At 45.8% G+C, this 12,500-nt stretch overlaps 1 protein-coding gene across 1 annotated transcript in view; it reads left to right on the top strand.

The window, feature by feature from the left end:
* The window catches only part of LOC311311783 (SH3 and cysteine-rich domain-containing protein 3-like), a gene marked incomplete at both ends in the record, with an annotated part of 20,469 nt that overhangs the window by 4,402 nt on the left and 3,567 nt on the right, over nucleotides 1–12,500 (top strand). The window contains 6 exons of the mRNA XM_084441548.1: nucleotides 8,910–9,066; nucleotides 9,474–9,571; nucleotides 10,357–10,438; nucleotides 10,611–10,708; nucleotides 11,071–11,137; nucleotides 11,677–11,726. Coding sequence (XP_084297674.1) covers nucleotides 8,910–9,066; nucleotides 9,474–9,571; nucleotides 10,357–10,438; nucleotides 10,611–10,708; nucleotides 11,071–11,137; nucleotides 11,677–11,726 — 552 coding nt within the window. The remainder of the gene's footprint in view (nucleotides 1–8,909; nucleotides 9,067–9,473; nucleotides 9,572–10,356; nucleotides 10,439–10,610; nucleotides 10,709–11,070; nucleotides 11,138–11,676; nucleotides 11,727–12,500) is intronic.

The following is a 12,500-nucleotide window of genomic DNA, read 5'->3' as shown; positions in this document are numbered from 1 at the left end:
ATTAAGACATTAACAGGTAGACATCAAAACACCACAGCAGTACATGCCACTCTTACCTGGTCTGGCTGGGGTGCTATACATGAAGCCTTGGTGTGCATGGTTTTCGCTCACAGGGGATGAGCTCGGAAAATCTGCAAGATGAGTAAATGGTATTCAATCTAAAAAAGCCAATCACAGAGCTAACTGAAAACCTAAAGGGATTAGCAGGAAACTTTATGGTGTTGGCTTTGGCTTCTGGCATTTGGAGGGAAACTAAATAAAGACAAGACAGGTAGACACCACAGCAGTACATGCCACTCTTACCTGGTCTGGCTGGGGTGCTGTATGATCTGGCTGGGGTGCTATACATGGGGCCTGGGCCCCGCTCGCCCACATGGGACAAGCTTGGAAAATCTGCAAGATGAGTAAAATGGTATTCAAAATTAAAAAAAAAATAGTCCAACTATCAGTGTGCAGTAGGCATAGACATTTCATTTCAACACAAACATGCATACCTGGATTGTACAGCACACGTGGATTGTACTGGACCGCTGGCAGAGGCCTTTCAACTCCGGCACCTGGCACCTGGTCTTTGGCCTGCATAGTGGGGACCAATGGCTGCCCGGGGCTTGGAATATGTAGTGGAATATCAGTAAATTAGCTCAGATTACTCGATTTCAAAAGTACTACTCTTTTGGGACTGTTGAATGCACTTTAGTATATTACCTTCGTCACTGGAGTGATAGCGTGTGTTGCGCCGTCTCTTTCGAACGTCTTGGCACTCGTCCATTGACGACTGCTGCTCAAAGACTTTTGCCATGAGCCTGGCACCTTTGTAATGATCTGTGTGCATAAAGTACCATAATCAATACATTTCAGCCATCCTTTTTTCCTCAGAATAATGAGTCATGATCTTCCCCCCACCCCCATCAGTATTTTTTAATAGCTTAAAATGCAAACAGTACCAGTTGTGGACTTTGGGAAAACCCGGACTCTGTGGAGCGCCCAGCCAGGGTTAGGTTCCACACAGCTCTTTATCCGTTGGCTGACTCATTCATTGGCCAGGAACACATCTGCAACTGTGAGTGAAACCATTAGTAGCCGCTTCCCTGTACAATTGAAAAGTAGCACACCAAACACACAAACATGTTCTTACCCCCATCCTTTTTGGAGAGCCAGGATACTGGGACAACCGACAGTGTCCTCCCCCAGAAACTCCACACTGCAATAGTCTGCCCAATAAACAAAAAAATATTAAGTTTATAAACACACAAGGACCCTATGGGAAAGTAGGCAGAGGGGAAGAAGCGACTAAAACAACAATTCAACAAGTCATTACAGCCGATAAGTAATTAGTGACACGCCACTATTCTATTCTTTTTTTTTGATTCTCTGCCGGCCCAGGACAGATGCGGTCAATGGCGGTCAATCATCAATCAATCGTGTGGGAAACATGAAGCTAGTTTAGGCATTAGCCACTGCAGTGCACAGAATAAATGTATAAGGCCTGTGAATCACGCGTTACTACTCGCAGTTTTAACAGGAACGCCTGTTTTTGACTCGAACTCCAACAATACACACCGATACTACTAATGTGGCAAACAAAGCTGCCTCCATCTTTGTTTCGAGCTATAACGCTATTGTCCATGGTAACCCGCTTACCTCGTGGGTGGCATTGTTCTCAGTCTCCCACTTTCCAGACAAATGGAAAATATATAAAGCATTATCTTGGCTTCGCCTTCACCTTTGCCTATGTAAAATTAGCCTAAGATTCGTGATGGCCTTAGAAAGCCTGACACGAGCGAGCTCCCAATGTGAGTCTCAAATTCAGCAGTCGAACAAACACATATTCACATTTCCCTCAGTCCAGCGGCCATTTTAGATTGCGTGGTAGCGTGGTAGCGTGCTAGCTAGCATTAGCTAACGTTAGCTAGCTATCATTAGGCTTCCAATTCCTGAACTTAGTTTAGCGTGCAGGTTATGAGTTACTTCTGTTTACTTAAATTATTACCGGTAAGTAAACAAATAAATAGCTAAACCAACAGTCAAATCAATGTAATTTGATGAGGAAAAAAACCCTGAGGTAACTGGTATAACTTACCAGAGATGAAGTGCGCACCACACTGTGGTGTTGTTGGTCCCCAATCTGTTCTCTTTATGGCTTTAAACCACAGCTTTCGACGGTTCCTCTGAAAAGGGGGACATCTCGAGGGGATGCTGAAGAATCTGAGGCCATCATCTTGTCCTTTTCTGTTTGTACAGTTCACAGCACAGCAGCTTTGAGGCATAATTAGCTACATGAAACGAGTAGCTAGCGAGTTCGTTCCTCGTTCGCTCGTTCCTTTTTACCGAGAGGCTGCGTGCTCGCTCTGCTGTGACGTAGGCGGCGAACCCATCTATAGGGAGGGAAAGTGATCTCATCGCCCCCTAGTGGAAGCGTTCCATAATGCCGAGAGAATGAATGGGTTTTCTCGACACGTCTTTTGAAAAATGATATCTTGGTCGACACCGAAAAGTTAGACTTTTTTTTAATTAATGAAAAAGCATTCAATTTATAACAAACAGGGAAATATACAATCAATAACATTTCTAAGATGCGTTATTAACCTCAACATACAGTACAATATGAAGGATATAAGCGAAAATTTAAAAAAATTAAAAAAGACAGGAGCAGTTTGGCAAAGAATCCTGCCTACTTTAACTGTGAACCAGCAAGCAGTGACGTCACGGGATAGCCCGATAGCAATCCTAATGCTAGCCTAATAGGACTTTAATCCAACGTCACTGCAACGTTTATTTAATGACGTTGCAGGGACCCATATTGCAAATGTTTCTGCAACGTTGCAGAAAAGTCTAATTAGACTTAGGAGGGTAAAGTTATTTTCGACCTTAGATGGACGTTGTCACAACATCGCCTGATGGTAACGTTGCAACTTACCTAAGTACAACTTATGTGCAACGTTGCTGCAACCCACTGTGTTAGTAGGGTATTTGCTAACTGAGCAGACACACGTGACGAACGTCCCCACGTGACCACGTGTGCTATTCACTAACGTAGCTAACCCAGCAAACGCTCGTCAGGGCCGGGGGTACTTGAGCACATGTGCTATTCGCGTACGTAGCTAACGTCGCTACTTGAGCACGTGTGCTATTCGCGTACGTAGCTAACGTCGCTACGTGAGCACTTGTGCTACAGTAGAACCCCACTCATCCGAACCCAACGGGACCGCAGGTCGTTCGTATCTCTGAAATGTCCGGATGACTGGAACATATGTTAAAATGCACCAAATTCAATAAATGGTATACTTGTTTCATATAGACTCATAATAGACCAATAAATACCCTTAATTACTTGTGAAAATGCATCAAAATTGCAATCAAATTGCCAACTAAACTCATATAGCCTAGCCTATAATAGACCTACAGTAGCCTAGAATAAAATAACCGAATTTCCACTTGAGTGCGTGCTTTGATCAAATACAGTACTTTATTCTCAAATGAGGCTTACGCTGCATCGATAGGCTACTGTATTCGCAGAACAACATGGTATAGCCTAAAAACAACCCAACATTAGAACAATTAGAGCAAATGATAATCAATAAATAAATAAATGAAATGACAGACAAGTTGTCGTGTCTTAGGCTATTGTAGTCTAAAAGAAAGTCTCTAAAACAACAGATGTAGGCTAACGTGGCCTAGGCTGTAGGCTATTATTTAACAAATACAGTAGGTCTAGGCTTATCTACATGCTCACAACACGTCTGTGTTCCTGAAGTCCATTAACTGGGAACGAAAAATGACTCGATGCTCCTCTGCTTCAGGTTGCTGACGCGCTTTCTGGCTACCAAGGAATGCAGCTCTCGCGCAGCAGACTCGTTTGCGTTTTGCGCTCGACAAAGAAATGTAACGTGACAGTAGGCTACAGCCTACAGGCAACATGTAGGTCTACATACAGTTCTGTTTTTTTTTACAGTAGGGTACAGTACTGTAATGAAAAGCCCACCAGTAACCAGATAGCAGGCAAAAAAAAAAGTTTTTTAAGCCTGTCCGGTAGACCGGGAGGTTCGGATCTCTTAAATTCGGATGAGTGGGGTCCTACTGTATTCCCTAAAGTAGCTGAGTAAACACGTCGTCGCCGTCAGTCAACGTGGCTATTAGGACTCTGGTCACCATAGGTAGGTAACCTGCTAGTTATCTTCTTGGCTACCATAAGGCTGATGTTATCATTTTTGCTTTTAAAATGTTTTATTTTGAAAACAATGGCAGGTCATTTATTTATATATATGGTGCGTTCGTTTATAACTGGGAGGTGGCAAATTGAACTCGCACTTCCTCGTCGCAAATTCGGATATGTTTCTCAGCCCCCAGTTGCCGGCTGATGTCAATATCATATCATATCATCATCATATCATTCGCTATAGCTCGAATGCACACAGGTCGGAGGGAGGTATTTTGCCACTTGCGACTTGCCACGTCCGACCACAAACGAACGCACCATTAAACAGCAACTACAGAAATGTAGGTCAGCCTACATGGATGCAAAGCATTAACGAGCAAAAAATGAACTACTGGTCTCGCCGTCTCACTTGTAAAGTCGGGACGTAGGCTAATTATCTTAAATATCAAACGTTTGATATTATCGGGGCCGGTGCTAAAACGCCAATGGTTCCACAGTTTGGATGCGAACCTGACCGCACTCAGTGCAGGGCTAGTTAGGGCTACGATTGCGAACGTAGCTAACGTCGCTACTTGTCCACGAGTGGTATTGAGGAACGTCGCCGTCACCATCATTAGGTTACTTAAGCTGCTAGTTCTCTTGTTAGCTCTGATATGGCTAGCCAGCCTCTGTCCAGTGAGATCAGTGATATGACAACTTAACGTTAGATTATTGAGTCTAAATAATAGCAGGCTACTAACAGATAACCTGGTTAATATATGTTATTATTCCTACTATTGTGCTTACTGTGTGTTGCTGACAAGATAAATTATGTTATATTATTATTGCCACCGTCATTTGGCTTAGCTTATGTTCTCCAGCCACGCCAAGTGCTGTGGTAGTAGCTAACTCACTGGTGTTATATTTATTTACATTGTCCCTGCATCCTGTCTAATATGTCTCCATCTGTGTTATGCACCATGGGCCGAAAGAAAATTCGTAGTATATTGTGAAGTAGGCTCATTGGCAAAATAAATGTTTTTTGATCCTGATAGCCCAGTAGGCTTTCTGTCAGCCTCTTATGTCATAACCTGGCTCATAGGGAATAATATGGTAGAAAAGTCACTGATTCAAGTTAAGAATCAGAATTTTTTAACTAAAGAGTAACCTATACAAAATAAACAATAATTAAAAATATCAAAAATGCCTGCCACAAAACCAAAGGCCAAAAAGTGTATTGTTCAATATGACTACTTGTCAACCATAGGGCTGTCACGGTTAGGAATTATCCTGAGCGTTCAAATTGATAGATTTCAACCGCGGTCTGCGTTTTTACGCTGTTTTTTTTATTATTTAGTTTTACACTACATTTTATCTATATCCTATGTGTGTAGCCTAGTTGTGGCCTACGTTATTCGTTTTTATCTAACGAAATACATTAAATAAATGAGGGTACAGGAATGCAATGGTGCGCGCAGCACACAAACAGGCAAATCATTCGACATAGTAAAATAATAACAACAACAATAACAATTAGGCTACAGATATAAAGGGACCTAAAGGGCAAAGGCAATGTTTGCTGTGCACTAAAGTAAGCTTAGGCTATGCCTAACACGTTATACATACTGTATACCAGAAGTTTAGTGCCGTGCATTTATTAATCGGATAGCCTTTGTCTATAGGCGTATTTGACAGTCCTGGACAAAGCCCTGATAGCCTACCAAAATGAAAAGAAAATCCTTAGTGGCCACTGTTGTCTGTATTTTGTTATTGTATTTTGTGGCCTGTGTGTAGTTGTAGCCATACCTATTATTCCTACAATGCAGTAGGGTTAGGGTTAGGGTTATCAGACTGTCGGGCTGATTAACCCAACGAATAGCCTACACAAACAATGAGCCTGCATTCAACACTGATTTATCTGTAGGCTGTCACTCAATTTGCTTGTCAAGGTTGTTGCAGCTTATGGCTCATCTGTCTGGCAACATCTACAGAATGCAATAATTTCAACGTTTATGTTAGCCTGCTGCCTGTGTAACATAAACGCTCAAGTCATTTATTCACAATTCTATTAATAGGCTATTTCATTATAGGCCTAAACGGCTTAGCGCACATGTGCGCGTGCGAGTGTCTGTGTACCCACCTGTGCTGCTGTGTTACGGAACCTAATGTACAGATGTAGCCTATGTGTAGACTGTCTGATTCAAAAAATCGTATTATTGTAGCCCTAACTAACCCTGCACTGAGTGCGGTCAGGTTTGCATCCAAACTGTGGAACCATTGGCGTTTTAGCACCGGCCCCGATAATATCAAACGTTTGATATTTAAGATTATTAGCCTACGTCCCGACTTTACAAGTGAGACGGCGAGACCAGTAGTTCATTTTTTGCTCGTTAATGCTTTGCATCCATGTAGGCTGACCTACATTTCTGTAGTTGCTGTTTAATGGTGCGTTCGTTTGTGGTCGCTGTTTAATGGTGCATTCGTTTGTGGTCGGACGTGGCAAGTCGCAAGTGGCAAAATACCTACCTACGACCTGTGTGCATTCGAGCTATAGCGAATGATATGATGATGGTATGATATGATATTGACATCAGCCGGCAACTGGGGGCTGAGAAACATATCCGAATTTGCGACGAGGAAGTGCGAGTTCAATTTGCCACCTCCCAGTTATAAACGAACGCACCATATATATAAATAAATGACCTGCCATTTTTTTCAGAATAAAACATTTTAAAAGCAAAAATGATAACATCAGCCTTATGGTAGCCAAGAAGATAACTAGCAGGTTACCTACCTATGGTGACCAGAGTCCTAACCACGTTAACTGACGGCGACGACGTGTTTACTCAGCTACTTTAGGGAATACAGTAGGACCCCACTCATCCGAACTTAAGAGATCCGAACCTCCTGGACTACCGGAAAGGCTTAAAAAACTTTTTTTTTTGCCTGCTATCTGGTTACTGGTGGGCTTTTCATTACAGTACTGTACCCTACTGTGAATAAAAACATAACTGTATGTAGACCTACATGTTGCCTGTAGGCTGTAGCCTACTGTCACGTTTCATTTCTTTGTTACTTTAATGTCGAGCGCAAAACGCAAACGAGTCTGCTGCGAGAGCTGCATTCCTTGGTAGCCAGAAAGCGCGTCAGCAACCTGAAGCAGAGGAGCATCGAGTCATTTTTCGTTCCCAGTTAATGGACTTCAGGAACACAGACGTGTTGTGAGCATGTAGATTAGCCTAGACCTACTGTATTTGTTAAATAATAGCCTACAGCCTAGGCCACGTTAGCCTACATCTGTTGTTTTAGAGACTTTCTTTTAGACTACAATAGCCTAAGACACGACAACTTGTCTGTCATTTCATTTATTTATTTATTGATTATCATTTGCTCTAATTGTTCTAATGTTGGGTTGTTTTTAGGCTATACCATGTTGTTCTGCGAATACAGTAGCCTATCGATGCAGCGTAAGCCTCATTTGAGAATAAAGTACTGTATTTGATCAAAGCACGCACTCAAGTGGAAATTCGGTTATTTTATTATAGGCTACTGTAGGTCTATTATAGGCTAGGCTATATGAGTTTAGTTGGCTATTTGATTGCAATTTTGATGCATTTTCACAAATAATTAAGGGTATTTATTTGTCTATTATGAGTCTATATGAAACAAGTATACCACTTATTGAATTTGGTGCATTTTAACATATGTTCCAGTCATCCGGACATTTCAGAGATACGAACGACCTGCGGTCCCGTTGGGTTCGGATGAGTGGGGTTCTACTGTAGCACAAGTGCTCACGTAGCGACGTAAGTACGCGAATAGCACACGTGCTCAAGTAGCGATGTTAGCTACGTACGCGAATAGCACATGTGCTCAAGTACCCCCGGCCCTGACGAGCGTTTACTGGGTTAGCTACGTTAGTGAATAGCACACGTGGTCACGTGGGGACGTTCGTCACGTGTGTCTGCTCAGTTAGCAAATAAGTGGCACTTTCCACCCCCCATAGGTGTGTGTGTGCGTGCATGTGTGCATGCATGTGTGTTTCAGTGTGTGTGTGTGTGTGTGTGTGTGTTTGTGTGTGTGAGGATGTGTAATTGTGCATGCTATATATAACTACAAAAATGTGCACCTGTTACATTCTCTTGTGTAATTGGCGCCCTCCTTCCCTCCATCCCTCTCTCTCTCTGTCTGCCATCCCTTTCTCCTTCTCTCCCTCTCTCCCTCTACCCCTCTCCCCCTATCCCTCTCTCCCTCTACCCCTCTCTCCCTCTACCCCTCTCCCTCCACTCCTCTCTCCCTATCCCTCTCTCCCTCTACCCCTCTCTCCCTCTATCCCTCTCTCCCTCCACCCCTCTCTCCCTATCCCTCTCTGCCTCCACCCCTCTCTCCCTCCACCCCTCTCTCCCTCTACCCCTCTCTCCCTCCACCCCTCTCTCCCTCTACCCCTCTCTCCCTTCACCCCTCTCTCCCTCTACCCCTCTCTCCCTCCACCACTCTCTCCCTATCCCTCTCTCCCTCCACCCCTCTCTCCCTATCCCTCTCTCCCTCCACCCCTCTCTCTCTCTATCCCTCTCTCCCTCCACCCCTCTCTCCCTATCCCTCTCTCCCTCCACCCCTCTCTCCCTCCACCCCTCTCTCTCTCTCTACCCCTCTCTCCCTCTACCCCTCTCTCTCTCCACCCCTCTATCCCTCTCTCTCTACCCCTCTCTCCCTCCACCCCTCTCTCCCTCCACCCCTTCCCCCCTCTCCCTCCGCCCCCCCTCTCCCTGAGCAGGTGTACTTCATCTATGACGAGGAGGTGGAGGAGGAGGAGAAGGATGAGCCTCCTCTGTCCGAGCCTGTCCGGCCCATCAACGACAAGCCCCACAAGTTTAAGGACCACTACTGCAACAAGCCTAAGTTCTGCGACGTCTGCGCCCGCATGATAGTCCGTGAGTCTGTCGGCTTCCCACTTAGAAAAGTACCCAACCTGCTGTACCTTTCCACCTCTGAAACCCCAAATCAATGTACTGTATCTCTCTAAATCTCAACACAATACAACTTTTATTTTAGTTATTGACCTTTATTTAGTCAGGCAAGTCATTAAGAACAGATTCTTATTTACAATGGCGGCCTGAGACAATAACACAACACGGAAAAGAGGTCTGTGAGTTTGACAAGATCGTCCAGAGACTCGCCCCGGTCAACCAGACCGACCGCTGTGTCACTCCTTCTGGTGAGACAGAGGAGTGTGGAGTATCGGACGCATTCAGATTCAGAGAACTTTATTCGTCTAGTTAACGATGAGACGATGAACGGGGTATGAGTGCCGTACCTGTATTCTCTCTCTCTCTTTCAGTCAATAACAAGTTTGCTTTGAGGTGTAAGGACTGCAAGACCAACATCCACCACCAGTGTCAGTCCTACGTCGAGTTCCAGCGCTGCTTCGGCAAGATTGTGAGTTTCTCCTCCTCCTCCTCCCTCTCCTCCTCCTCCTCCTGTTCCTCCTCTCTCCTCCTGTTCCTCCTCCTCTCTGGCTGTGGCTCAGGAGGTCGAGCAGGTCATCCAATGATCGTAGGGTCGGCAGTTCGATTCCCGGCTCCTCCTGTCCACATGTCGAAGTGTCCTTGAGCAAAACACTGAACCCCAATATGCTCGCAATGAGCAGGCTGGCTCCTTGCATGGCAGCTGCCACCTTTGGTGTGTGAATGTGTGTGTGAATGAGTGAATGAGAGGCCATTGCAAAGCGCTTTGTCCGTTAAGGTAGAAATCAAATCAAATCAAATCAAACTTTATTTGTATATAAAGGTCCTACAGCACAGTCGGGAGCCTCCAGCACTTATCCCTGCCGCAGCATTTCACCATCGCAGGATTTCACGGGGGAAATCCTGTCTGATTTCAGCCTGCGTTATTCCATTTCAGTGACGTGCCACCACCAGGTGGTGCTTTTGAGCAGATTTAGCAGGCTTGGTTCACTATGTCTATGAATGAAGACACCTTTTATCATTGGATCATTACATTTCTCACATTCTATGAAGGCCATGATACACGGCACGACATTCGATGAGTAGCCTACCGTCTTCTCAAACTCGTCTTTGTTCTCCGCCTGGATGTCATTTTATTATTACTCTCTTATTAATCTCCTCTCCTCTCCTCTCCTCTCCTCTCCTCTCCTCTCCTCTCCTCTCCTCTCCTCTCCTCTCCTCTCCTCTCCTCTCCTCTCCTCTCCTCTCCTCCCCCAGCCTCCTGGGTTCAGAAGGGCCTACAGCTCTCCTCTCTACAGCAGCCAGCAAAATGCCACGGTCTCCCAGCTGCTCCCCTGCTGTGAGTCACCTCTGACCTCTCTGACCTCTCTGATGCCAACCCCGACCCAGACCTGACGCCCCTCTGTCCTCCCAACACTACCCTCCCTCATTCTCCTGCTCCTTCCCACACTCCCTCACTCCTACCCACACTCTGACTGTGTGTGTGTTTGTGTGTGTGTGTGCATCTCCAGCCCAGACTAACAGGACTGACCCAGTGTTTGAGACACTGCGTGTCGGAGTGATCATGGCAAACAAGGAACGCAAGAAGGGATCAGAGGACAAGAAGAATGTGAGTGTGACTAGAAAAAGTGATGATGATAATGATGATGATGGTGATGATGTGATGATGATGATGGTGGTAATGATGGTGATGGTGGTGATGATGATGATGGTGATGATGATGATGGTGGTGATGATGGTGATGATGATGATGATGATGGTGGTGATGGTGATGGTGAGGGTGATGATGGTGATGATGATGGTGATGGTGATGGTGATGGTGATGATGGTGATGGTGATGGTGATGGTGATGGTGATGATGATGATGATGGTGATGATGATGATGAAATCAGTGACTAGAGTGGTGTCCACAGCAACGCCTGTCATGCTCTGTGCGTCTGCACCTCATCATCTTCCTCCCCTTCTGTCCAGATGTTGATGATGATGATGGAGGAAGAGGAGTCTCATCCCAAACAGGAGGAGGGAGGAGGTGAAGGGGGTGAGTCACACTCTGTCTCCCTCTCCTCCAGCCTGCCTGGAGGAAAACTATCACAGCCATGATGCTGTAGCACCAGTAGGAGGAGATGTTACTGTGGCAAGATTTGGGGGGAGGGAGGAGGGATAGAGGGATGACAGGATGGAGGGGTGGGGGTGGAGAGATGGAGGGATGACCGGATGGAGGGAGGATGGATGGAGGGATGACAGGATGGAGGGGTGGGGGTGGAGAGATGGAGGGATGACCGGATGGAGGGAGGAGGGATGGAGGGATGACAGGATGGAGGGGTGGGGGTGGAGAGATGGAGCGATGACAGGATGGAGGGAGGAGGGATGACAGGATGGAGGGAGGAGGGATGACAGGATGGAGGGAGGAGGGGTGGAGGGATGACAGGATGGAGGGAGGGGTGGAAGGATGACAGGATGGAGGGAGGAGGGGTGGAGGGATGACAGGATGGAGGGGTGTGGGGGTGAGCAGCTGGGATGCTGATTCGTTGTTGGATGTTTGGAACCTTTGTCATTGACGTTGGTGTGTTCTCTCAGCCAATCCCGAGGGAGAAAAGAAGGGCGACAAGACCGCAACAGACGACAAGGTACGTCACGGTCACCTGGTCACCTGGTCACCTGGTTACCTGGTCACCTGGTTACCTGGACTAGATGCAACCTAGTCTGAACTCAAGGACTTTTCAGTTATCAATTCGTCTTTCTAACGTCATAAGGTTTTATCTAGGACCAGGACTTGACATTTTATCAGTCTGTTCATCAGACAGATGAAACCTCTGTTGACGTACTGCTCTGGAACGAGTCGGGGGCGGCTGTAGCTCAGGAGGTAGAGCGGGTCGTCCAATGATCATAGGGTTAGCGGTTCGAATCCCGGCTCCTCCTGACGACATGTCCAAGTGTCCTTGGGCAAGACACTGAACCCCAAATTGCTCCCAATGAGCAGGCTAGCGCCTTGCACGGTGTGTGTGAATGTGTGTATGAACGGGTGAATGAGAGGCCTTCGTAGTAAAGCGCTTTGGATAAAAGCGCTATACAAGTGCAGTGCGTTAACCATCCATTTACCATTGACTGTAGTCAACCTGGTGCTGGAAAGTGCACGTGGCAGGATACGAATACTGGCAAACTTGAATAAAGATGAATATCGGCACACTGCTTGTTTGCTCCCACAGTGATTTATTAAACGAACACAACGTTTGGACCTGTGCGGTCTTCGTCAGGTATCACCAGAACACGTGAAGGGGTGGGGGTATATATACATGGGCAGGTCCACACTCGGACCATTGTCAATTACATAATTGAATAATTATACACTGACACAGGATACAATAATGAGCTCCTCTCTATTATAAACAATATCAGTATTC

The sequence above is a fragment of the Borostomias antarcticus genome (genome assembly GCF_949987555.1).
Source record: "Borostomias antarcticus genome assembly, chromosome: 7".
Lineage (NCBI taxonomy): Eukaryota > Metazoa > Chordata > Actinopteri > Stomiiformes > Stomiidae > Borostomias > Borostomias antarcticus.
The sequence above is the reverse complement of the archived record's forward strand: the minus strand, read 5'-3'. Positions and strand labels throughout refer to the sequence as shown.